At 40.1% G+C, this 23,978-nt stretch overlaps 1 protein-coding gene across 48 annotated transcripts in view; it reads left to right on the top strand.

Annotated features, from left to right (window-relative positions):
- The window catches only part of Map4 (microtubule associated protein 4), a 133,616-nt gene that overhangs the window by 33,030 nt on the left and 76,608 nt on the right, over positions 1 to 23,978 (top strand). For 47 of the 48 annotated variants that reach the window (XM_075964566.1, XM_075964560.1, XM_075964543.1 and 44 more), the window contains exons 2-3: positions 4,056 to 4,287; positions 16,305 to 16,373. In XM_075964566.1, coding sequence (XP_075820681.1) covers positions 4,065 to 4,287; positions 16,305 to 16,373 — 292 coding nt within the window. In that variant the 5' untranslated portion in view covers positions 4,056 to 4,064. Of the gene's footprint in view, positions 1 to 4,055; positions 4,288 to 16,304; positions 16,374 to 19,763; positions 22,513 to 23,978 lie in introns of those variants that run through there. The other variant, XM_075964569.1, reaches the window with a different exon arrangement.

Genomic DNA, 23,978 nt, shown 5'->3' with positions numbered 1-23,978 from the left:
GTATTCCATATATTTCCTCCCACCCCCATTTCACATGTGGCCTTAGCTGTCCTGGAACTCAGATGCTGACCAGCATGGCCTTGAACTCAAAAGACTGACGCCTACTTTTGCCTTTGAAGTGCTGGGATTAGAGGCATGCTTGGCCCCTGTTGTACCTTTTTGTTCATAAAACATAACATTGAGGCCTAACTGATTATATGAGGTGAAATCAATAAAGTAATTATCTGTACTTCTTTCACAATGCTGTAATTTTCTAGAATCATTTTCTACAAGTAGTGATGTTTGCATATTCCTGTTTTCTGAAATAGAACTTCTTTTAAAGATTTATTATGTATGTAATGTTCTGCTTGCTTGTATACCTACATACCAGAAGAGGGCACCAGATCTCATCATAGATGGTTGTGAGCTGCTATGTGGTTGTTGGGAATTGAACTCACGACCTTTGGAAGAGCAACCAGAGCTCTTAGCCTCTGAGCCATCTTTCTAGCCTGACATAGGACTTCTATACGTAGCTCAGCCTGGTGTAGAGCTCAGTCTTTCTGTTAGGCTAGCTCATCTAGCCTAACATCTGCATCCCAATAGCTTAGTTATTCTTTACATGTCACCACATTTAAAAAGAAATGTACCATAACACCTGTGTGGCTCATTTCTATAATCCCAGAACTTCAGACCTTTGTGCCTTAGCTGCCGAATTCCTTGGATTATAGCTATGTGCCCCCGTGCCCTGGGTCTTTAAAGTACATACTAACTCTCAAGGGCTGACTGATGAGAGTAATTTACAGAGGGAAGGATGAAAAGCAAGCCCACATGGTAACACACACACCTCTTATCCCAAGAGTAGAGAGGCAGAGGCAAGAGAGAGGATAACAGATTTGAGGCCAGTCTGGGCCTCTTGAAAAGACCTTGTCTCAAAATGAAACCAACAAAAAGCAAAACTAAGGACTGGGGAAATGGTTCAGTGGGTAGAGAACTTGCTATGCAAGCACAGTGACCTTAGTTCAGATGCCAGCACCTATGTAAAAAGCCAGAAATGGTTGCTCATGGCTGTAATCTCAGCATTTGGGCTTGGGGGACAGGAGGATCTCTGGGCTTCACCAGCTGCTAACCTAGACTGTTTCAAACAAATAAGGCAGAGAGCAGTAGAGGAAGACACCCAGTGTCCCCTGTTCTACACTTACATGCAAAGGGTGTACACAAACACAGACAAGGGGTGGGGGTAGATAGATAAGCAACCCTCTTCAGTTTTATATTTGTTAATTTTATATGTATGTTTTATCTGCCTGCGTGTATGTATTTGTACCACAAGTGTGCATGGCTTGCAGAGGTCAGAAGAGGTGGTTAGATCAGATCTCTCGGAACTGGAGGTATAGATGACTGTAAGCCATCACAGAGTATTGCAGGATCCCAGTCCTTTATGAGAGCATCAGGTGCTCTTACAGCTTGTCCATCTCTCCAGTGCCTAAAGCAGCTTTTTTTTTTTTGGGGGGGGGGAGGATTTTATTTGTAGGTCTATACGAATTCAGTGTTTAAGCCAGGCGTCATGATGGATCACACTTGGAATCCCATCCCTAGGGAGACTGGGACAAGAGGATTGCTATGAGTTCTAGACCAATTTTATCTGTATGAGTTCCAGCGTGCCTGAGCTATAGTGTGAATTCATTTCTCTGGCATGCAATAAAATATTAAATCTCGTTATCTTTCCTAATGTAATTTTTAAAAATATGTGTAGTTAATGTTTTTTACCCAGCTCATATATAGACAAACCTTTTCTAGGATTCTCCATGTTGATAAATGTTACCTTTTATCTAAGAACTTGTCTAAAAACTAAGAAGCAGATCTTGGTAATTTCTGTTTAGTTTAAATTTTTATGACCCAATGAATTTGATGAGGGTTACTTACAGGGTTGTGGAGGAGAGCTTTATTTTACAGGGACTTGGGCAATTTACCACCAGCTATTAACTGTGTATAAATCCTGTAGGGGTAGTATGGCCTCATGAGTGTTAACAGGTTCACCTTATTCAGGTCTTCTGCAGGTAACCAAAACCGCTGAGAGAAAAGTGCAAGACTGTAACACCAGCAGCTGCGTCCTGCCTGGAAGACAGCACTTTCACAGCACTCCATTCCCTCCTTCAGCTCCTCCGTTCTTTCCATCCCATCTTCTGTGTTGCTCCTTGAGCTTTGTGGGGTTGGTTATAGATTCCATGTTTAGGACTGAACATCCAGCCATAGACTTATTCCCAGTAGTTTGACCAGTATGAGTCCCTGCAGTACTGGCTACCCATTGAAAACAGAAACTTCTGTGACCAAAAGGTTAGAAGGCAATTTGATAGGTACATCAAAAACAACAGCAGTAGCTTTCCCACTACAGCCTATGACCTCATCTGCCTTTGGCCTTTGACCAGTTTTACAGTACCAGGATGAATTTCCTTCTGTGTAATGGGCCACAAATCCTGTAACAATTAGCTTCTTTTTCATTGCCTGGCAGGTGTGTAGTGTCACACAGGGAATTTGTATTGGAATAAGACAGTAACAGTGTTCCCCTATCAGCCAGGAAAGCACCTTTTTGGGACTGAAGAAGCTTCCAACGTAGTTACAGCTTGGTTTCCCACCCCCAACCCTCTGTCCTGCCACCCAAGTGTGTGGCGTCTTCAGTAGTAATGTCTGACCGCCCTGTTCTGATGGGCGGGCACCAGCTTTTGTGGCAATAGCTTGTATTGTTTTGGGAGCTACAGGCGTCTTCCTAGCCCACATCTCCTTATGGCTTCTGTGAATAGCTTTATCCACCCACATTGGATACCTCCATTCAAGTTATTTCTTAAATCATTTTGTTTTAAGTTTTTGTTTTTTTCAGACAAGGTTTCTCAGTGTAACAACCCTGGCTGCCCTGGAACCTGCTTTATTCTCCTGCCTTTGCCTCTGGACCGCTGGGAGTAAAGCCTTGTACTACCTCCACCCAGCTTGTCTTAAAGTTTTAGTTATGTGTGTGTATGATGTGTGTGAGAGACTGTGTGTGTACTGTGAAAAGTTGGTTCTCTCCACCTTCGCAGAGGAATCTAGGGCTCAAACTCAGATTGTCAGGCTTTGTGGCAAGTGCATTTGTCTGTTGACCCATATCGTTGGCTGCCATCATTTATTTTTCAGGCTAGTGTAGTAATGCTGACTGAGTGTTGGTTGGCTAACTCGGCTCTCTAGGAGTGAATAATATGAGACAGTACTGAGTCTTAGAAAACAGATGATTTTGTTTTCCTGATAATACAGTCTTTTTCATAGAAACATTCTAATATTTTCTTTGTATTCATTTAAAAACTATTTTGCAACCTGATGTGAAAGTATGAGGTAATTGAAGTTAGAAGATCTGATTTAAGGCCTGGACAGATGGCTCGGTGGTTAAGAGCACTGTCTGCTCTTCCAGAGGACCCAAGTTAGGTTAGTTTCTCAACACTCACATAACTCCTCCCCTGGCCACCACAGGTAGCAGACTGCTCATGGTGCACATATATGCAAGCAAGCAAGCAAAATACTTAAAACACAGGAAGTAAAAGTAAATTTGGGAGGAGGGGTTGGCTTTTCATGACAGGGTTTCTCTGTGTAACACACATAGCTGTCTGGAACTAACTCTTTCTATAGACCGGACTGACCTTGAACTCACAAAGTGCTGGGATCAAAGGCAAGAGTGACCACCGCCTGACTCTTGCTTTATTTTCTGTATTAATAAAAAGAAGCTGGTTTGATTATATATTCCTATAATCCCAGTGTACCAGAGGCTGAGGCAGATTTATTGTGGGTTAGCCTAGATTGGGCTTCATATAACAAGATCCTGTTAAATAAGTAAAGATAAGTAAAAAGAACAAAATAGTCTTGGCTTTTCTGCCCTGGGGAGATTCGAGAACAATGTCACCTGCGGTTACTGAGCTATTATTTTCTCATCATCTAAAAGGCATTGACTGTACTTAAACAGATTTTGGTTCTCTTAAACACAACTGATGAGAAGTTCTAGAAATGTTTTTCCATTTTTCATTCAAGTATTCACGTGAACTTCTCTTTTCCCCTTGCAGTGGTGCAGAATGGCGGACCTCAGTCTTGTAGATGCATTGACAGAGCCACCTCCAGAGATTGAGGGAGAGATAAAGCGAGACTTCATTGCCACACTGGAGGCGGAGCCCTATGATGACACTGTGGGAGAAACTGTGGAGAAGACTGAGTATATTCCTCTTATGGATGGTGACGAGAAAGCTGGGAACCCAGAGTCCAAAAAGAAACCATGCTCAGACACTAGCCAGGTTGAAGGTAAGCGTTCAAGCTGAAAGGGACACAAGTGTTGATAATGCAGATTGGAGGTCAGGACTTGTCTGTCACCACCGAGGTTTTGGTGTAGGCTAGTCAGTCGCTTGAAGGTTTTGTTGCAAATCAAGGACACCTTGTCCTTCAGTCAAATCAGTGTTGCTGAAACTTTTTTGTCTTTTGTTTTGGTGGTGTTGGGGCTTTCTTGACAGACAGGGTTTTTGTATTGCTAGCTGTCTTGGAACTCACTCTGTTTGGCCTCAAACTCAGAGATCCGTCTGCCTCTGCCTCCCAAGTACTGGGGTGAAAGGCCTGAGCCACCACTACCCAGCTGGCTGAGGAATTTTGTGCTTGTATTTAAGAGGGGTATTGTTCATTAGTTGTCTAGTAATATATATGTATATTTGGTTGGTTGTTTGGTATTTTGAGACAGAACCTCACACTATAGCACAGGCTGCCTTGGAAATCACTGTCTAGCTCATTTTGACTTTGAACTCATGGCAGTCTTCAGCTTTGATGTGAGTTTACCAACTATCAACGTGCTCACACTTACAGTGTATGTATGGTCTTGTTTATTTATTTATTGTATGGCTTTATTTGTTTATGTATTGTATGTATTTATTTATTGGCTTATTTGTTTATTTTCAAAACAGGGTTTCTCTGTGTAGCTTTGGAACCTGTCTTGGAACTTGCTGTGTATACCAGACTGACCTCGAACTTACAGAGACCTGCCTGCTTCTGCCTCCCTAGCGCTGGAATTAAAGGCGTGTGCCACTACTGCCTGGCTTATCTGGTTTCAGAATCGAAATCATGCAGACTTCAAAAATTAATCTGAGGGCTGGAGGGATGGCTCAGAGATTAAGAGAACTGACTGCTGTTCCGGAGCTCCTGAGTTCAATTCCCAGCAACCACATGTGGCTCACACCCATCTATAATGAGATCTGTTGCCCAGAACACTATATACATAATAAATAAACTTAAAAAAATTAATTTGATAGAATTTGGGAGGTAGAGTCATTCTGTGAGGTCAAAGCCAGCCTGGTCAGCTGAGTGTTCCAGGACAGCTAAGGTATACAGAGAAACCTTGCAAAACAAAACAAACTAACAAAAATACCACATAAGTGGGGAAGCATTTATCTTCTAGAATAGTTACATAAAATTAATATTTTGTTGTTTGATTGAAATTGATCTATCTGTGCATAGTTTTTAGTTTGTTTTTTTTGAGACAGGGTTTCTCTGTGGCTTTGGAGCCTGTCCTGGAACTAGCTCTTGTAGACCAGGCTGGTCTCAAACTCAGAGAGATCCGCCTGCCTCTGCCTCCCAAGTGCTGGAATTAAAGGCGTGTGCCACCACCGCCTGGCTCTAGTTCTTAGTTTTTAAACTAGGGATTAAATTTCTTTATGAGCCAATAGAGAAATGGGGATGTAGCTTGCTCAACAGTAGTATATGTTTATACTATACGTAGGGTGAGGTTTGAACCCTAGAACTTGGGAGGTGAAGACAGGATCAGAACTACAGGATTTATTCTTACTAGGTTCCAAGACTGAACTACTTGTAACTGTTTAAAAGAGAGGGACGAGGGCTGCAGAGATGGCTCACAGGTTAAGAACATTGACTATTCTTCCAGAGGTTCTGAGTTCAATTCCCAGCAACCTCATGGTGGCTCACAACCATCTGTAATGAGATATGGTGCCTTTTTCTAGCATCCAAGCATACACGCAGGCAGAATATTGTATACATAATAAAAAGATTTTCTTAAAGGGGGAGGGAGGAGAGAGAAGATGTATCTTTTCATTTGAGGTAGGTGTGTGTGTGGTGTAGTGTAGTGTGTGTGTAGGCCAGGGGACAATGTTGAATGTTTTTGTTTCTCCGGCACCTTTGTACATTCCATGTATAAATCAGAGGACAATTTTACAGGGACCAGTTTTTTTCCCTTCATCTTGAGGATCCTGAAGCTTGAACTCAGGTTATCAAGTTTGTGGCAAATGCTTTTCTCCACTTAGCTATTTCAATAGGCCAGTTGTTGTTGTTTCCCCCTCGACAAGGTTCTTCACTGGCTTGACGCTCACCAAGTAGACTAAACTGGAAAGCCTGAGAAATTTGCCTTTTTGTATCCACCCCTCAGCATTGGTTTACAAGCTTAAACCAGTAGATCTGCTATTTTACTTTTGTTCTGGGTGTCTAACTCAGGTCCTTGCTTGCAGGTCGAGCATATTACCAGCTGGGATGTTTCCCAGACTTGAAGCTCTCAGCTATCTTTTTCATGCTGTGGAAGTGGGAGTGACATTGCTTTTGACTTTCTATAACCAAAGTGGAAAACCTAGTGGCTTTGTTTATACTTTATGGAGAGACACACACTGCATCAGGTGAAGAATATAAGAGTATAAGACCTTATCATTTGCACAATTATTTGCTCCAAGGGAAAAAAAAAATTGAATTTCTTAACGGAGAATTGTTCACAATGGTCCTTTGACTGACTCACATGAAAATAAAGGAAATTCAGTAGGAAGGAAGGAAATGGTAAGGCTTAGTTATTGTAGTAGGTAATGGTAGCTAAGATGCTCTCCCACCCCAGTAACTTGATGCTCATCAGAGTTTGGATGAAGAAGGTTGCTTCTTTTTTGTGTTCTGTTTTCTTATAAATGTTTTATGCCTCTACAGTCTGGGACTAATCTAGACGGGTAAGGATAGGGAAGTAGTAGAAATAGTTTATCTTGTGCTTTCTCTCTTTTGAGAGTGGGGGTGCTGGCTGGCCTACAACTCAAAAAGCTCCTGTTTCTGCCTCTCGAATACTGGTATTAAAAGCATGTGTGCCATGATACCTGACTGTACCTCATCTAGAGTGATGGTGCACACCCTTTAATCTCGGCATTCAGAAGGCAGAAGCAAGTGTATCTCTCTGAGTTTAAGACCAACCTGGCCTACAGAGTTTCAGTACTGCCAGGGCTACACGTAGAAACCCTGTTTCAGGAAAGAAGCTATCAAACAAATTATTGATGTGTGTGTGTGTGTGTGTGTGTGTCTGTCTGTCTGTCTGTCTGTGGGGGTGACTTTGAGTATGTTGTGTTACTTGTGAAGGAGAGGAGGATGTCCTGTTTCCTGGAGCTGGAGTTATAGGCAGTTGTAAGCTGCCCTTCATGTGTTGGTCCTCTGCTAGAGCAATAAGTGCTCTTAACTTCCAAGCTATCTCTTTTGCAGTTTTTAAGACACAATGGAAGAGCTCTAAAGGTTTTAATTTATTGTTACTTTTGTTCTATGAGATAAGGCCTTAAGATATAACCTGTGCTACCCTGAAATTCTTTTTTTTAATATTTATTTATTTATTTATTATGTATACAATAGTCTGTCTGTGTGTATGCCTGCAAGCCAGAAGAGGGCACCAGACCTCATTACAGATGGTTGTGAGCCACCATGTGGTTGCTGGGAATTGAACTCAGGACCTTTGGAAGAGCAGGCAATGCTCTTAACCACTGAGCCATCTCTCCAGCCCTACCCTGAAATTCTTGATTCTCCTGCCCTTAAGGCCTAGTGTATTTCATTATTTTTGTGGTTTTTTTTTATATATCTGTTTGTGTGCCCAAACCTGAAGTACATACCTAAATTTTTTGTTTTTGGAATAGCTTGGTAGTCTCTTACTTGTTTGGTTTTGTGTTGCATCTAGATAGAGGAGGAACAGCTGAACAAGCTACATATAATAGAGCTCTTTAGACAATAGTTTTTATTTCCTTTTTTTATATGGCTTTCCTAAAGGCCTTCAACTACAAGTGAAGGGTGATCTTTCATTATGGTCCAAACCTAGCATTTGGGAAAAGTCTAGGATAGTGCTCCTCAAGGGTGGGCCTTAGAACTCCATTTCAGATCAAGCTCAGGGGTTGAGGCTTAGATGTGTTTTAACAGGTCCTCCTAGGTTAGAAGATATTATAAGTCAGTACGGAAGGGGTGGTAACGAGCTTAGACTGCAGAGGATTTTATTCATGTGACTTGGCCTTAATGAAATAGTGCAGTGTGCCAAAATTTGCCACAAGAGGGTGATGTTGGCAAGAGTCTGGCCATGCAGATTGCAAAGCCTTGTGTTGAGCCTGTGCTTATTCTTCCCTGTTTGGCCCAAAGCTTACTCTCCTCATGGCTCTTTTCCTCTCAGCTCTTTACCCTCCTTCTTTTCAAGGTTTACCCCTCTTGTGGGAGATGAAACTGTTATGCAGAGTGATTTTTTTTTTAAAGGTAACTTTGGATTTCTATTCCTTTAAGAAGAATATGATTAATTTTTAGCTAGGCATGATGGTGCATGGCTTTAATTCCAGCACTGGAGAGGCACAGGAGGCAAAGTCTGTCTTAAAATATGACACTGTTACTTAACCAGATTGTAAATTTATTATTTAAGATTTATCTTTATGTGCTTATTTTTATTTCATGTGTTTGAGTGTTTTGCCTTCATGCATGGCTGTGTACCATGTGTATCGGTGCCTGTGGAAGTTAGAAGAGGATTTTGGATCCTCTGGGAGCCTTAGTGTGGGTGCTGTACTCTAAGCTTAGATTTTTCTCCCAGAACAGTACATACTCCTAAGTGCTGAACCATCTATAGCCCCTTAATCAATATTTTTATTGTTGTTTTCTTTGTTTAATAAGACAGAATTTCTCTGTGTAGCCCTGGCTGTCCTGGAACTGGTACTGTAGAACAGGCTGGGCCTTGAACTAAGAGATCCACCTGCCTCTGCCTTCCAAGTGCTGGGATTAAAAGGATTAAAAGTATGTACCATCACTGCCCTGTAATTTTAAGTAATTTTAAAGAAATTCAAGAAAGGCCTTTATTTGGGGTAAGGGAACATACGCACACAGCAGATGTAACAGAGAAAGACCCTCTACAAAGCTCTTTGGAGGACTGGAAAAGCCAAAAGTCTAGTCTTTTTTGGAAGGCTGGAGGTTTTAAAACTTCTAAAGAATTTTCTTCCCATAACGTAGGCAGTTGGTCAGTTTGAAGAAAGCTAGCATGGTTGATTAGCCCAGAACTGTTGTGTGACACGTCTTGGGTAGACCTTGGACTTGTTAAGCCAGCCTATCATCAGGGGGCCTGGGGCCTGCTGACTGGAGACAAGCCTACAAAAACCTTTGTTTTAAGCTTCCAAGTTTTGTTTCAGGTCAGTTGGGTGAGGAATAAGCAGGCCATCTTGAAAAACGGCCGTCTTTATTACCTAGCCATAACCCCTCTCCCTATTTAACGCTTAGCTTCTCATTTCCCCCTCTCAAAGGTCACCCTAACTGCTGTTAGCTGTTTAGAGTTGACAAAGGGTTGATGATGGAGGAGCAGCAGCAGTCAGAGGGTCTCAGGGGAGGGCCTATAGAAGGGGTTATGATAAAATTTATCTGGTGATGATGCAGAGCATAAGTCAGCCATTTGGTGGTGGAACTTGTCATAAGAGTGAGGTAGCATCTATAATATAGAAAAAGTGAGACTGGCTTCTTGGTAGTTAGTTTATACCTTTAATTTTAGAACTTGGGAGGCAGAGGCAGGTGGATCTCTGAGTTTGAGGCCTGGCTGGTCTTCAGTGTAAGTTGGGAACCAGAGCTACACAGAGATAATGCTGGCCTGAAAATTTTATTTATTTATTTATTTATTTATTTATTTATTTATTTATTTATTTATTTATTTATTTATGGATTTTCAAGACAGGGTTTCTCTGTGGTTTTGGAGCCTGTCCTGGAACTAGCTCTTGTAGACCAGGCTGGTCTCGAACTCACAGAGATCCGCCTGCCTCTGCCTCCTAAGTGCTGGGATTAAAGGCGTGCGCCACCACCGCCCGGCTGGCTTGAAAAATTAAAAAAAAACAAAAAGAGACTGTTAGTACTCTTAATTCCTACTGGGAGTATTGTTAGAGAAATAATCTAGGCAGTTGTCGTCGTTGTCTTCTTCCTCTTCCTTCTCCTCCTTCTTATTCTTTCTCTTTTCTTTTTCTTTCTTTCTTTCTTTTTTTTTTTTTTGAGACAGGGTTTCTCTGTAGCTTTGGTGCCTGTCCTGGAACTAGCTCTTGTGGACCAGGCTGGCCTCGAACTCACAAAGATCCGCCTAGCTCTGCCTCCCATGTACTCAGTTTTATTCTTCTTAGAGGAAGAAAACATTCCAGAAAATGGTCCAAAGAATCTTTATAGGCGGGGCTGGAGAGATGGCTCAGAGGTTAAGAGCATTGCCTGCTCTCCCAAAGGTCCTGAGTTCAATTCCCAGCAACCACATCTGTAATGGGGTCTGGTGCCCTTTTCTGGCCTGCAGGCATACACACAGACAGAATATTGTATACATAAAAAAAAATCCTTGTAGGCTTTGTTATGGATTTCAACAAGATTGATTTCTCTGCCACCATTGTCTGCCACAAGATGTACATTGTGGAGGAGGTAATTTGTCTGGTTCAAGAGTTCAATGAGCCTTTCATAAGTTAATTTATGTTTAGAAGTTGACCATTGGGTTTTTTCTAAGGTTAATGAGAAAAATTCTTTGACATCATGGTGTTGGCATACAAGAGTTCCACAATAGCCCAGAATGGAATATAACAAAGGTTTATTTATTTGGGGATAAACTCACAGAGTAACGATTTGAAGTCCTCTGCGTGCATTGGGAACTAAATTCTGCAGCCAAGAGGCCCAAGCATGCTTTTCATCCACATTTATAGTATATGAGAGCACGCTCAAAGCGGACCTGCTATTGACTGAAGGAGTTTGCACAGCATCTCCCCAATTTGTCTAAATGAGAGTTCTAAGCCTAATATCAAACTATATACAATAAGAGCAAATATCAAGTATTGTTCAGGGAAAAGAAGAGGCAAAAACATAAATAAAAATTAGAATTACAGCCAGCATGAACAATACCAAAAAAGAAACAAATGCTAAATGTTTCAATAGTTAGCCTATCCTAAGGAGTCTGAGTCTTTTATATTAGAAATGGCTTGGCTAAGTCATGAGTGGAAAGTAACTATGACTATCTAGTTATTGATCCCATCAAAGACCTGAGAAGGGAAATAATATTGCTTGATTAAACAGGAAGTGCAATCAAGCAACTTCTAAAAGGTGCAAGAAGTTAGAGGGACAACTGGCTACCTGGGCAATCAAATCTCATGTGCAACATTGGGGCAACCAACTTTAGTTAAGGCCTAGAGTAACTGACAGATAATTTTTGTTGTTGTTGTTTTCTTTGAGACAAGGTTTCTCTGTAGCTTTGGTGCCTTTCCTGGAACTAGCTGTTGTAGACCAGGCTGGCCTGGAAGTCACAGAGATTCACCTGCCTCTGCCTCTCAAGTCTTGGGATTAAAGACATGTGCCACCACCGCCCAGCCCATTTTTAACTGTTTTACTCTTTATGTAGACAATTGCAAGCCATCTAAATTCCAAAAGGATTTCTATTCATTAGATATTTTACTTTGTTTAGTCCATACTTTTGTTTCCTAGTTGTATGGTTATTTTTCTTGTCTCTTTGAGGGAAGTATGTCTTTTATAGACTCTACTGTTTGGGCTCGGGGTATAGCTTAGAGTGTTTTGCTAGTTGTGTTAGCATGATTTGCCTGGGTGGTACTGGGTCTCTTCGAATGGCACCTTTTCCTCAGTTATTTATTGGAAGTTTTGTTTGAGAGATGCTGTGATGGATGACTGTCCTGTGCCTGCTTTTGGTAGTATGTTGTCAGTGCTACCCCAGTGTGTCAGTGTCCATTCTGGAGGTGGGCGCGCTCTCCTCTCCTCCAGCTGTCACAGTCACTGGTGAGATAGTGTCCAGTATCTGCTCCATGTGGGAGGTGACGAATGATTGACTATAGTGGGAATGAAGATTGGTTAATGTGGAGAAGGGACAAACTTTGCTGTTCATCTTTGCCACATTTAGCATGTGGTTTCTTTATGTATTTCTGTTTATTTTCATTTTTATGAATATTCTCATAATTTCTAGATCACTAGAGGCTGTCCTTTTAAATTTTATTTTTAGTTACGTGAATGGCTGTTTCTTTTTGTGCATATGTGTACATGAATTTGAGTATTCCCAAAGGTGAGAAGGATATTGGATTCTTTGGAAATGGAGTTATAGGCAGTTGTGAGCCCCCTTTGGAACTGAACCTGGGTCTGCTGGAGGAGCAGTATGCTCTCTTAAATACTGAGCCATCTGTTCAACCCCAAGGCTATCTCTCTTAATTTCTAGATTCTTTTTTCCTACTTTTTTATAAGTAGTGTCTTCTTGTTTAGATGAGGCTGGCCTTGAATTCTCAGGCCATAATCCCTTAAGTATAGAGGTGACATTAAATATGTACCACCAGACTCAACTCTGCAGCTCTTTTTTTAAAAGATGTATTTAATTTTATTATGTGTATGAGTGTTGCCTGCATCACATGTCTGGGTACTAGGTAAATGCTTTTCATCTCTGGAGACCAGTAGAGGACATTAGACCACTGAAACATTTCTCCAGCCCATGCTTTTAAACACTTCTGCTAGTATGTTGAAGTTGACATGTTCCTTAGTTTGCCTTCCTTAAGGAAGAAATGGGGGGAGGATGAGAATTTTTTTTTTTTTTTTACATAATACTCATTTTGTCATGTTAGCCTTCTTCCTACCTGCCTATCCCTCTGCCTATATGTCCTGGATTCTCAGTGGTATTTTACTCTATGGTGACTTTTTTAAAATAGTGCTACAGCATTCTGTTTATATTAATTTTATATCTCTTTATATAAATGATTTAAATACTGATAATATATTGTTGAGTTAATATTTCTCAATTGATAAATTGCCTGACTATATAGAAGGTTTGTTCTTTCCTGCCCTTTAGTCACTCTAGCTATTACCACATTATAAAGTAGTTTTATCACTTCCACAGGCAAAAAATAATTAATTTTTGTAAAATTTCCATTTTCTTATAATTTACATTTTTAAAACAGGACAGATTTTAAAAAATATGTTCTCTTAAGCTAGGGATGATGAATCTTAAGTGCTGATTGTTTGAGGAGAGGGACTTGATGCCAAGTGTGGGGTAGAACATAGCTGGCATCTCTTTGGATCAGGACAGTACATTATGTGAAGAATGAGCAGGGTACTTGTTATTTATGCATATTTAATGGAAACTTGGTTTTTCACCCTTTTATCTCTTTTTTCTAATTAGTACTCTGATATACCATGCTTCTCTTTGTTCCTCTCAGATAACAGGGCAGTCTTTTCAGTTAATTATTACAGTGATTACTATCAAGGATTTCTGCTCTGAACACAGGGTCTAGACTGTTAGCTTCTAAAGAAAAAGCCTGTATTTGTTATTTTAGATAGTCTAGCTTCTAGATTTCCCTTTGTCTTTGAAAAGTATCTGTGAAAAATACCTCTGTACGTCTTAATGTTGTGTGCGTGCCCAAGGCAAGATAGGTTTTTCTGTGTAGCCCTCTGTCATGGAACCCACTCTCTAGATCAGGAAACACAGAGATCCTCCCGAGTGCTGTGATTATAGGCATGCACCACCACTGCCCAGCAAGTTTCCCCCTTTTTTTTTTATTAAATAAATTTATGTATTTCTTTTTACATCTCAGCTGCAGTTTCCCATTAAGATGAGTGTGTTTTCAGGGAGATGGGTGGGTGTGTCCAGAGCTGGTTATTAGGGAGGGTCCCTGCTCAGTCCATGCTCAGAGGCCTCTAAGACAGTTGGTTGTCTAGCCACCAAACTGGATGACTGCGCCATTTTCTTAAAACGTTTGAGATGTTATAAGATATAGCCTTGTAAGAATTCTTTTGACTGCCTATCTTGCTTGAACCCTCTCAAGAACACTCTCAAACAGGGACAGAAGAGGTAACACCATGGGGAAGACTTTTCAGGAGCATGATTCACTTGAAACTGTGGTCAGCATGAAATTGTGCAAATGCAGAAGTGCTAATTCTAGTCCAGTATCTTTCAGAAAATGTACGTCCCCTGTTGAATTTTCTGTTTGTTGCAGATGTAAATAAGATCTCATCAAGATTATGTGTTTTTATGCATGTGCACACATGCCTGCATATGTTTTGTGGAAGCCAGAGGGATATTTGGAGTGCTTTACTTTAGCTCCCTTTCCTGCTTTTCCCTTTTCTTTTCTTTGCTTTCTTTTCATTTCCTTTTTCTTTCCTTCCCTCTTTCCCTTTTCTTTTCCTTTTCCCTTTCCTTACCCTCCCTTCTTTTCTCTTCCCCTTTTCTCCCCTCCCCTCTCCTCCCTTTCCTTTTTCTTTTCCTTTTCTCCTTTTCTCAGTGAACCTGGAGCCTGCTGATTTGACTAGACTGGCTGATCAACACTTTCCAGCACTGAGATCACTGGTGCTGCCATGCTTATTTGCTTGTCTGTTTTATGTTGCTGCTGTCTGGGCTATAAAATGAGTTGAAGGCTAGCCTGGGAAATAGGCATGACCCTGCTCAGAGAAAATTAATTGTTAGCAAGCTTATATGGTGTCAGAACACCCAGACTTAAAAATCCATGGAAAAGACAAGAATTGGAGGAAAAGCCCAGGGTTGGAGGTATAGTTCAGCAGTTAAATGCTTAGCTGCTAAAAGCAAAGCACTGAAGCGTAGAGCACTCTGGGTTTGATGCACATGAAATAAAGGAAAAATTCATCACTATCAGAATAGAAAGCCCAGAAACAGACTAACACAAATGTTGTCGATTGATTTTTCCAGAAAGTTGCACATTTGCACCAGGGCAAATATATTCAATAGGGCAAAGACAGTCTTTTCAACAAATTAATAATGCTGAGCAATTAGGTATCCATGTACGAAAACACAAAACCAGCCAGGTGTTGGTGACACAATGCTTTAATCCTGACAGAGGTCTGTTGGATCTCTGTGAGTTCAAGGCCATCCTGGTCTACAAGAGCTAGTTCCAGGACAGCTAGCACTGTTACACACCAAAAAAAAAAAAAAAACCTTGACCTTACTTTTTATATATTTTTCAGAGACAGGGTCTTCTGTAGGCCAAACTGACCTCAAACTTACTTTTTGAGGAAGATCATGAACTTAGTGATCATCCTGTCTCACATCCTGAGTGCACCACTGTGCCCAGCTTTATGCAGTACCCAAAGACTTCCTATCTGTATGCAAACAAGCTTGAGACTAAACTGGGCTATGAGACCCTGTCTCCAAACAAAAGAGAGGATTCTTGTGTCCCGTGACTCCTTCCGTCTCCGTGTAGTCTATTCGTACAGGAGCACTGATGGTGTCCTGGAGCTCCGAGTGGATCACTTCAACTGAAATGTGCTTATTACTTAACCAGAGGTGCTCTATAGATTTGTTATTTTTAAATTGAATCTGTTAACAATCTCTAACAATTTATAGAATAAAGACATTTATGCCTGGCAGTGATGGCACACACCTTTAGTCCCAGCCCTTAAAGACAGAAGGCAGGTAGATCTCTCAGTTCAAGGCCAGCTGGTCTAAAGAGTGAGTTCCAGAACAGCCAGGTCTACAGAGTAGTTGGTGGGGGAGGGGAGGGATATGGACCAAGGGACTTTTTGCTTGCCTGCTGTCTGGGCTGTGGTGGTGGTGGTGGTGGTGGTGGTGGTGGTGGTGGTGGTGGTGGTGGTGGTGGTGGTGGTGGTGGTGGTGGTGGTGGTGTTGGCAGTGGAGCATGCCTTTAATCCCAGCACTCGGGAGGCAGAGGCAGACAGATCTCTGAGTTCGAGGCCAGCCTGCTCTACAGAGTGAGTTCCAGGACAGGCTCCAAAGCTACAGAGAAACCCTGTCTCAAATAACAAAACAAATACAAAGGAAAAAAAAAAAAACAAAAACAAGCAAGATTTGTTTATGGTGAATAGATGGTTCTACAAAACTCTCATATACATACAATAAATAAATCTAAAAAAGAAAAAAGCCTTTTTTGTGGTGACAGTACTGATGGTGTGAGTGGGGCAGGAATTAGTGGGTTTCCTTTTACTCAAGATTGACAGTTTGATGTGCTTTGTACTGCTTAATACTACAAATAGTAACAAAAATTACATAGTCAATGATTTCTTTTTTATTTTTACTTTGTTTTACAATGCATAATTATTCTTTGCAATTATTGCAGGTATTTCATCTTCTAAACCAACACTTCTAGCCAATGGTGATCATGGGATGGAAGGGAATAACACTACAGGTAAGTGGTCTTTCTAAACTCTTGAATATTATTATGGAAGTATATGAGTTATTATTGAGAACCTTGCTGTTTCTGTTGGATGTATTTTAACCCAGGGCATCTCTCAACAACAGAAAGAGAAGAGTTTGCTTTCATAGGCCTTGAATGTTTACTGAAAGTGATTCACATAAGAATTGGATCAATCTTAAAGATGTAAAAAACCCATCACTTTGATATGAGAATCCGGTACTCATTTTGGTATTAAAAAACCTACAGTGGCTAGGCATGGTGGCACTCGCCTTTAATCTCAGCACTTGGGAGGCATAGATCTCTATGAGTTTGAAGCCAGCCTGGTTTACAAAGTTCCAGGATAGTTAGTGCTGTTATACAGAGAAACCTATCTCAAAAACAAACCAAAGAAAAGAAAGTAACCCACAACAGTAAATCAAAGTGCTTTGTGTTCTGGTCTTCAATTTTTTTCTCTCCCTTTATCTTTTCTCTTAACTGTTCATTTTGGGATTTATTTCTTTTAACTTTTAGCCCAGTACTAGGGCTATGATATTCTTTCAGCACTGAGTTCCCTTAGTCTCTTACCTTATAACCAGCATGAATCCCCTCCCCTTCATTCCCAATGTATTTATAATGAGCAAAATTGCCAGAGTCATAGCAGGAGTATGCCCACATGGAATGTGTTGTATTATATAAAACTTAGGTAGCCTGCATGAGAGTCAGGCGCTGTATTTTTGACTTTTAGTGCTCAAGCAGGGTACATTGTTCTTGCATCAGAAAACTCTTAACTCTGGGGTGCAGCATTTTGATTCATCAGTACATTGAGGCAAGCACAAGATGTACTTTTTTTTGTTTCAATTTTATATGATTGAGCCATGAAAAGCCTTTCATTTAACTACCATAGAGTTGTTCAGCTCTAAATGTTTCCAAAAGCCTTTTGTTAGCAGTAACAGTTTTTTTTAATGTACTCTTTTATTTTTATTTGTTTTTAATTTGATTTTTATACGAATGTGCGTGTATGAGTTGATTTATACCACATATGTGCAGGAGCCTCAGAAGACTAGAAGAATATATTAGATGCCCTGGAACTGGAGTTACAGATGAGCCATCATGTGGTCGCTGTAAAATGAATTCAGGTCCTCAGCAAAAGCAGCAAGTGCTGCTGACCATTTCTCCAGCCCTGACTTTTTTTTTTTTCTTCTAAGTTTAAGAAATGTTATAAGATGAATTTAGTGACCCAGGCCTGTACTTGGAAAGCAGAGGCGGAAGAGCACAAATTCCAGGCCTCAATAGAGTGAGTTACTGGCCAACCTGGGTAATTTATTAAGACTTTATTTCAAAATAAAACACCCAGTGATGTAGTTTAGTGGCAGTTACTTGCCAAACATGTATGAGACCCTAGGTTCAACTTCTAGTATCTCCCCCTAAAAAAGAAAAATGTACATATCTTATACCTCAAAGAAATTGAAGTTTAGGTTCTATTTTTTACTTGATAAAATTGGCTTTCTTATTAGCAATTCATATGTACTGTACTTTGAAAACTAGGAACAAACTTAAATAAGTCATGTTATCGTCAAAAGAATTGACTTTTTTTTTTATTTTTAACTTGGATAGTTGTACTCATATATATTGATTATTTCTGCTCCTGCTTTGGAAGGAAGACTATGATTTGCAGGGATTCCTGCTAGTGAGGAGCAGTGGTTTCAGCACGAGTGCTGTTTGCTCACAGCTGTAACTCCAAGATTTGGCAGGCATTTTGAGGCCAGTTTGGACCTTAGGACAATTCCCTTTCTCAAAAAAACAAAACAAAAACCAAAAACTAACAAACAAACCAGGACTAGAGAAAGGACTCAGTGTTGAAGAGCTAATTTCCAGCAGGGCTATGTTGAGTGCGTGACAACCATCTGTTAACTCCCCTCCAGGGGATCTCTCCCTTTGGCCTTTGGGTACAGCTGCTATCACACGTGCATCCCTACACACAGACATACTCACACGTGTACACATAATTAAAAACAAAAGCAACTCTTAAAACAAAAAGCAAAAAAGTAAATTCAGTATTTTTAACCTGGAGTTAATGTTGGAAGGGATGGAGAATATGAATTGTTGTTTCTAGCAAGTGGGTATTGCTGTTTTCTTTTTTAATAACTTATTTAACTTTATTTTATGTGGATTGATATAAACGTGTCAGAATTCCTCGAACTAGAGTTATAGATGGTTCTGGGCTGCCGTGTTGGGTGCTGGGAATTGAACCTAGGTCCTCTGAAAGAGCCAGTCCTCTTAACCACTAACCATTCCTCCAGCCTCGTGGGTATTTTTTTTTTTTTTACACAGGAAAGAACAGCTATCAAATCTAAGTTAGACTTCTTCTCTAACAGGATGTCAAGCCTGACCAGAAAAGACTTAGTGGGGTTTTTTTTGGTCACTGTTGTTTTACTTTTTAAGATTTATTTTATTTTTATTTGTGTGTAGGGCGGTGGGGGGAGATAGCATGGGGTCTCCTGAAGCTGCAGTTAGTTGTAAATCATCTGATGTGGGTGCTGGGAATCAAACTCAGGTACTCTGAAAGAGCCATTTCTCCAGCCCTGAGACTTAGTGTTTTAAATAATGTTGATAGTACGGTGGCTGGGGCTCGGCTGTGTGTGCCCAGGACATAGTTTTGAAACATGGAGAATATTCTGATGACACCAGGGGAACTGTTTTGCTCTTTAGTAACTTGTCTTTCTGCCTTTGGATATATTTCCTTAGGTAAAATGTTGTGTTCACATCCGAATTGTTTGGGTTCTGATGTGGATCTCTTTTCATTGCTTTTCAAAATAGGTGTATTAGTTGGGCTGTGGTGGTGCACGCTTTTAATCCCAGCACTCAGGAGTCAGAGGCAGGCGGATCTCTGTGAGTTTGAGGCCAGCCTGGTCTACAAGAATTAGTTTCAGGACAGGCTCCAAAGTTACAGAGAAGAAACCACGTCTTAAAAAACAAACAAACAGGCTGGGTGGTGGTGGAAGAGCTAGTTCCAGGATAGGAACAAAAAAGCTACGGAGAAACCCTGTCTCGAAAATTAAAAAAACAAACAAACAAACCCAGATGTTTTACTGAGTATAGAGATTTCATTAGAGGAGGAAGCAGAGTAGGTGAAGAGTGCATGTTTCGGGGAGCATGTTGTGATTTGCTTCTGATTTGCCGTCACTAACTAGAGCATCTGGCTTAGTGCCCCTCTGAAAACTCCTCTCTCAGTTTTCCTCAGGTGTTGTCTGTAGAGCTTAGAGAGGAGAGCTCCACTAATAGCATAGTGGAGTTGATGAGCGTCTTGCTGTATTGAACTTGCTGTTTACTAATGACCTGTGCTTTTCCACCCTTTCCTTCCCCTTCCTGTTTCTTCCTCCCTTTCTATTTTTCTCCTCCTAGAAGCCTAGCGTGTCTCTCAGCACTGGGGCTGCCGCAACACCAGACCAGTGATCTTTCCTAAGCACCGTTACACTTCTAAAACCCTCAGCATTTTGCAGCTTTGCTTTTCCTTCCGGGACACCATGTAGAAGAAACTGAGGGTAGTTCTTCGGGGCCTAATTCTGCTGATGCCTGAACAAGCCACCTGCTTCTTGGGTTCTGCAGGGCTTGATGGAACCTCCTTTCCCTTTGTGAGCACAATGTGCAGAATGAGTTCTTTTGATTTTAGTATTTTTATAAAAGTCATCAAATGTTATTTCTTTTTCTTGATCTCTTTTAGATTTATTTTATCATTTAATTCAGTCATATTTTTCTTTAAACATTTTTTAGTTGGCCTTTTCCATTTTTTCTTTTTCTTTTTTGCATAATCAGTGGGGGAATCCATATGCTGTAAAACCAATTGAATCTGTGCTTTCATAAAGGGGTTGAGGCCACCGAGCTGCAGTGAATTTCCCTTTCCTGCCCTTCCTGTTTCCCTCTGTGAGCTTGCTTTTGGTGACAGTTAGGCTTTCAGATCACCAGTATTTCTTTCTACCTTACTAAAATCTGAATTATTGTTTTCCAGTTGAAAAATTATTTCTCTGAATGAAATTGTTATTTATGCTGGGTGTTGTGGTGAGTAGCTTTAATCCCAGCCTGAAGAAGCTGGCTCATCTCTGAGTCCCAGCCAGCTAGGGCTACACAGTGACACCCTGTTTTTAGTTGTTTTTTTTTTTTTGTCTTTGTTATTTGCAGGGTGGACTGAAATTGTTTTTATCATAAATTGTCTTACCTATTTGTCTAGAGTTTCTGAAAATTTGACAATATAATTATTGTAATTTTTAAAAAAAATATTTGAAGTTACTTTTTGAGCAAAATCATAAAGTAAGAATTGGGAAGTTAAAGAAAATTGCAGCATAGCTTTAATGTTCTTGACTTTTGCAGATAGGGCAGAGGATAAAAAGCATTTTCTCCTGAACAACAAAGAAGCCACCATAGAACACTTGAGAAGCACCGACAGCTTAGCAAGCTTCTAAGGCAGCTACACTGAGGGCCTTTATGCTAGCCAGAGCTCACCCTGCTGCAGCCCACCTTCCTATGTTATGTGTCACTCAGGCTAGCCTTAACGTACTGGACTCAAGCATTCCCTTCCGCAGCTGAGATTCCATGTAGGTGTCCATGTGCCTAGCTTCTAGTCAAATTGTTGTCCGATTGTTCCAAAAATTGCATCCAGGATTAGGATCTGTTTGCGTTCTGAAGTGCTTTTTTTTTCTGCAACATTCCAGTAGGATTGGTGTATCATATATGCAGTCCTGTGTTAAAATCCTTTATCATGAAATGAGAGTTTACATTTTTACTTTGTCTCATTGATACTTTTTCTTCATTTTTCCAAAGAAGTAAAATTAAACAAAAGAACATAAAACCTAGAATCATTTAAGACAAGCACTATGGAACCTTAAATTAAGCTTTGGGTTTTTAGGAGAACATAAATCCCAGTCCATGTTTGAGATATTAGTGGAATTCTGATATAAGAACTGGAATGTAAAATGTACTTTTTATTTGGTCTTCTGACAAAAAAATAACTTTGAAACCTGGTTGTAATGGTTCATGTTAAAGAGATTTCAGACTCCAGTAAGTAAGATTGGTCAGGATTTCTAGAAGTAGGAGGCCAGCCTGAGGTATATTGTTAATTCAAGGCTGCCTTGAGCTTCACAAAACCTTGTCTCAAAAACAAACTGCCCTGCTGTAGTAGCCTTTAATCCTAAAACAAATTCTCCCCAAATATACTTTTGGATGGTAAAGTCAGAGTATCTAGAAGATTTAAGAAAGTCCTTGCAGTGACTTCTGCAACTGAAGCATTGTCTTCTATAGGCATGCGATCGCAAGGCTGATGTCTGTACTGTGCACTCCTGTAAGTCTAGGTACAGCATGTCTTCCAAGCTGTTGACAACAGTGTGAAATTCTTGTAGGAAAGCATGACATCAAATAGAACATGCTTTTATACACAGACACACAGACACAGACAGACAGACAGGCAGACACACACACACACACTGCTTTTTTTCCCCCTTTTTACTTAGGGGTGGGAAATTTAACCCAGAGAACTTAAAAAAAAATTAGCATTTGCTTTTTAAAGTCATGTTTGGTATGTTTCTGTTGCTTTTTAAGCAGTCTCCATAGCTTTTCTTGTACCGGGCAGTTATATAATGCCAGGCAGGAAATGTCACATGCACTCATATTTCATAATTGACATTGTTTTATTCCATTTTATGTTTATTTTGCTTAAAAATTTTAAATGTGTTTTCCTTATGAGTTTGTAAATGTTAATTTTCTGCTAATAACCAGATGAAATTTAAAGTAGTTTGTTAGCTCCATTTGTTGCATTTAGATATTATATTTTGAAAGCAATAATGTTTCATATATAGCTACTTAAGAAGTAGCCTGTCCCTTGAAAAGAGAGTGCTGTGTTACCATGATGATCACGGAGTATATGGGGCCTTTGTACTTAAATGTGATGATGATTCTCATTCTTCCTCCAACCCTGTATCATCCAATATTGAACATGTAGAAGTCTATTTAACCCCACCTTTTTTTAAACAAATTTTTAGCTTCATCTGTATTTTTTGTGACTTAGACTTTTAACAGTTTGTATATTGGGACATTTTACTGTGTCATTGTGCTAAATAAATTACACTAATAAACATTGTACATTAACATTTTATGAACTGGATTTTGGCTGGGGTCTTAATTATTGAAGTATATTACTTATCATTTTGAGACTTAAGTTATCAGTCTAACAAAGCTTTGGATCCCACTCATAATTCTGTAGTTTTATGGACTTCTCTCAAGCATTTTCACTTAACTCTGTTATTCAGAATCTGAGCATTAGGAAGTTCAATTGACTGTTGATAGTTTGGTAACACCTGCAGTGTTGGCAGAATGGTAAAATGATCTAAAAGGCATATCTTCTGTGGTATATTAATTGTTACATTATGGTACCATATTTAAAATTATGTATCCACAGTTTTCTTGCAATACCTTCTGGGTTTATCTAATACAATTTGTTATGTTCAGTAATATTTAAATGGTGCAGTGTGTAGAATGCTGTATTTGTACAATAGAAAAGTTTGCAAATGTAGTATGATGGCTGAATTAAGACACTTTTTAGGAGTCTAGGGATGGTGGTATATGTTTGTAATCCTAGAATTTAGGAATCAGAAGCAGTAAGATTGAGAGTTCCAAGCCAGCCTGTCATGCATAGCAAGATTTTGTTTCAAAATGGGCAGGAAATGTAAAGTGCAGTTAGATTTTCATTTTGTTTTGAGATAGGGTCTGGCTAAATGTAGCCCAGGATGGCTTTGGATTTTTTTGTCAGTTCTCATGGCTTAGCTTCCTGAGTGCTGGGAATTATAAGCATATGCCACCATACTGATGCTCAGTGTAGAATTTAAATACTGTGAAAACTATTTTATATTTCTTACTAACTTTTTTTTCGAGACAGGGTTTCTCTGTGGTTTTGGAGCCTGTCCTGGAACTAGCTCTGTAGACCAGGCTGGTCTCGAACTCACAGAGATCCTCGAACTCACAGAGATCCGCCTGCCTCTGCCTCCCAAGTGCTGGGATTAAAGGTGTGCGCCTCCACCGCCCGGCTCTTACTAACTTTTTATAGGTATGTCTCACATGAAAGTTACTTGTGATGGCCCAGGTTGGCCTTCAATGTCTGCCTCAGCCTCCCTGTGACTGATTACAGGTGTATGCCACCATGTCATGTAGAAACAATTACTATTGGAACAATTCTTGCTGGAAACTGAAACCTGCCTATGATTTGGTTCTTCCTTCTCATTTACTATGATAATACGGTGGGATGAGAGAGTGTTTTAGGCAGAAACATAGTGCATAATAGACAAATGCAGAGTGCTACTATATGTAAAACTAGATCCCCCAGCAGTGTTGCTGGCTATTTCTATTGTATTTGGAATAGGGAGATTTCTTTAAAATTTCTTGTGTGTGTCTGTGTGTGTGTGTGTACATGCACATAATGGTCTATGTGGATATGAATATAGTGTATATTTAGATGTGCATGCATGTAGATATTTTTATTGTGATAAATTTTCTGTGATGTGATATCTGCCCTGAAGATTATTTCAGCCTCAAAATAGTAGAAACTCCTATGCTTGATACCTGTAATACTGAAGG

Source organism: Microtus pennsylvanicus, chromosome 3, assembly GCF_037038515.1.
Source record: "Microtus pennsylvanicus isolate mMicPen1 chromosome 3, mMicPen1.hap1, whole genome shotgun sequence".
NCBI lineage: Eukaryota > Metazoa > Chordata > Mammalia > Rodentia > Cricetidae > Microtus > Microtus pennsylvanicus.
Note: the sequence above shows the minus strand (reverse complement) of the source record. Positions and strands in the feature narration are given on the sequence as shown.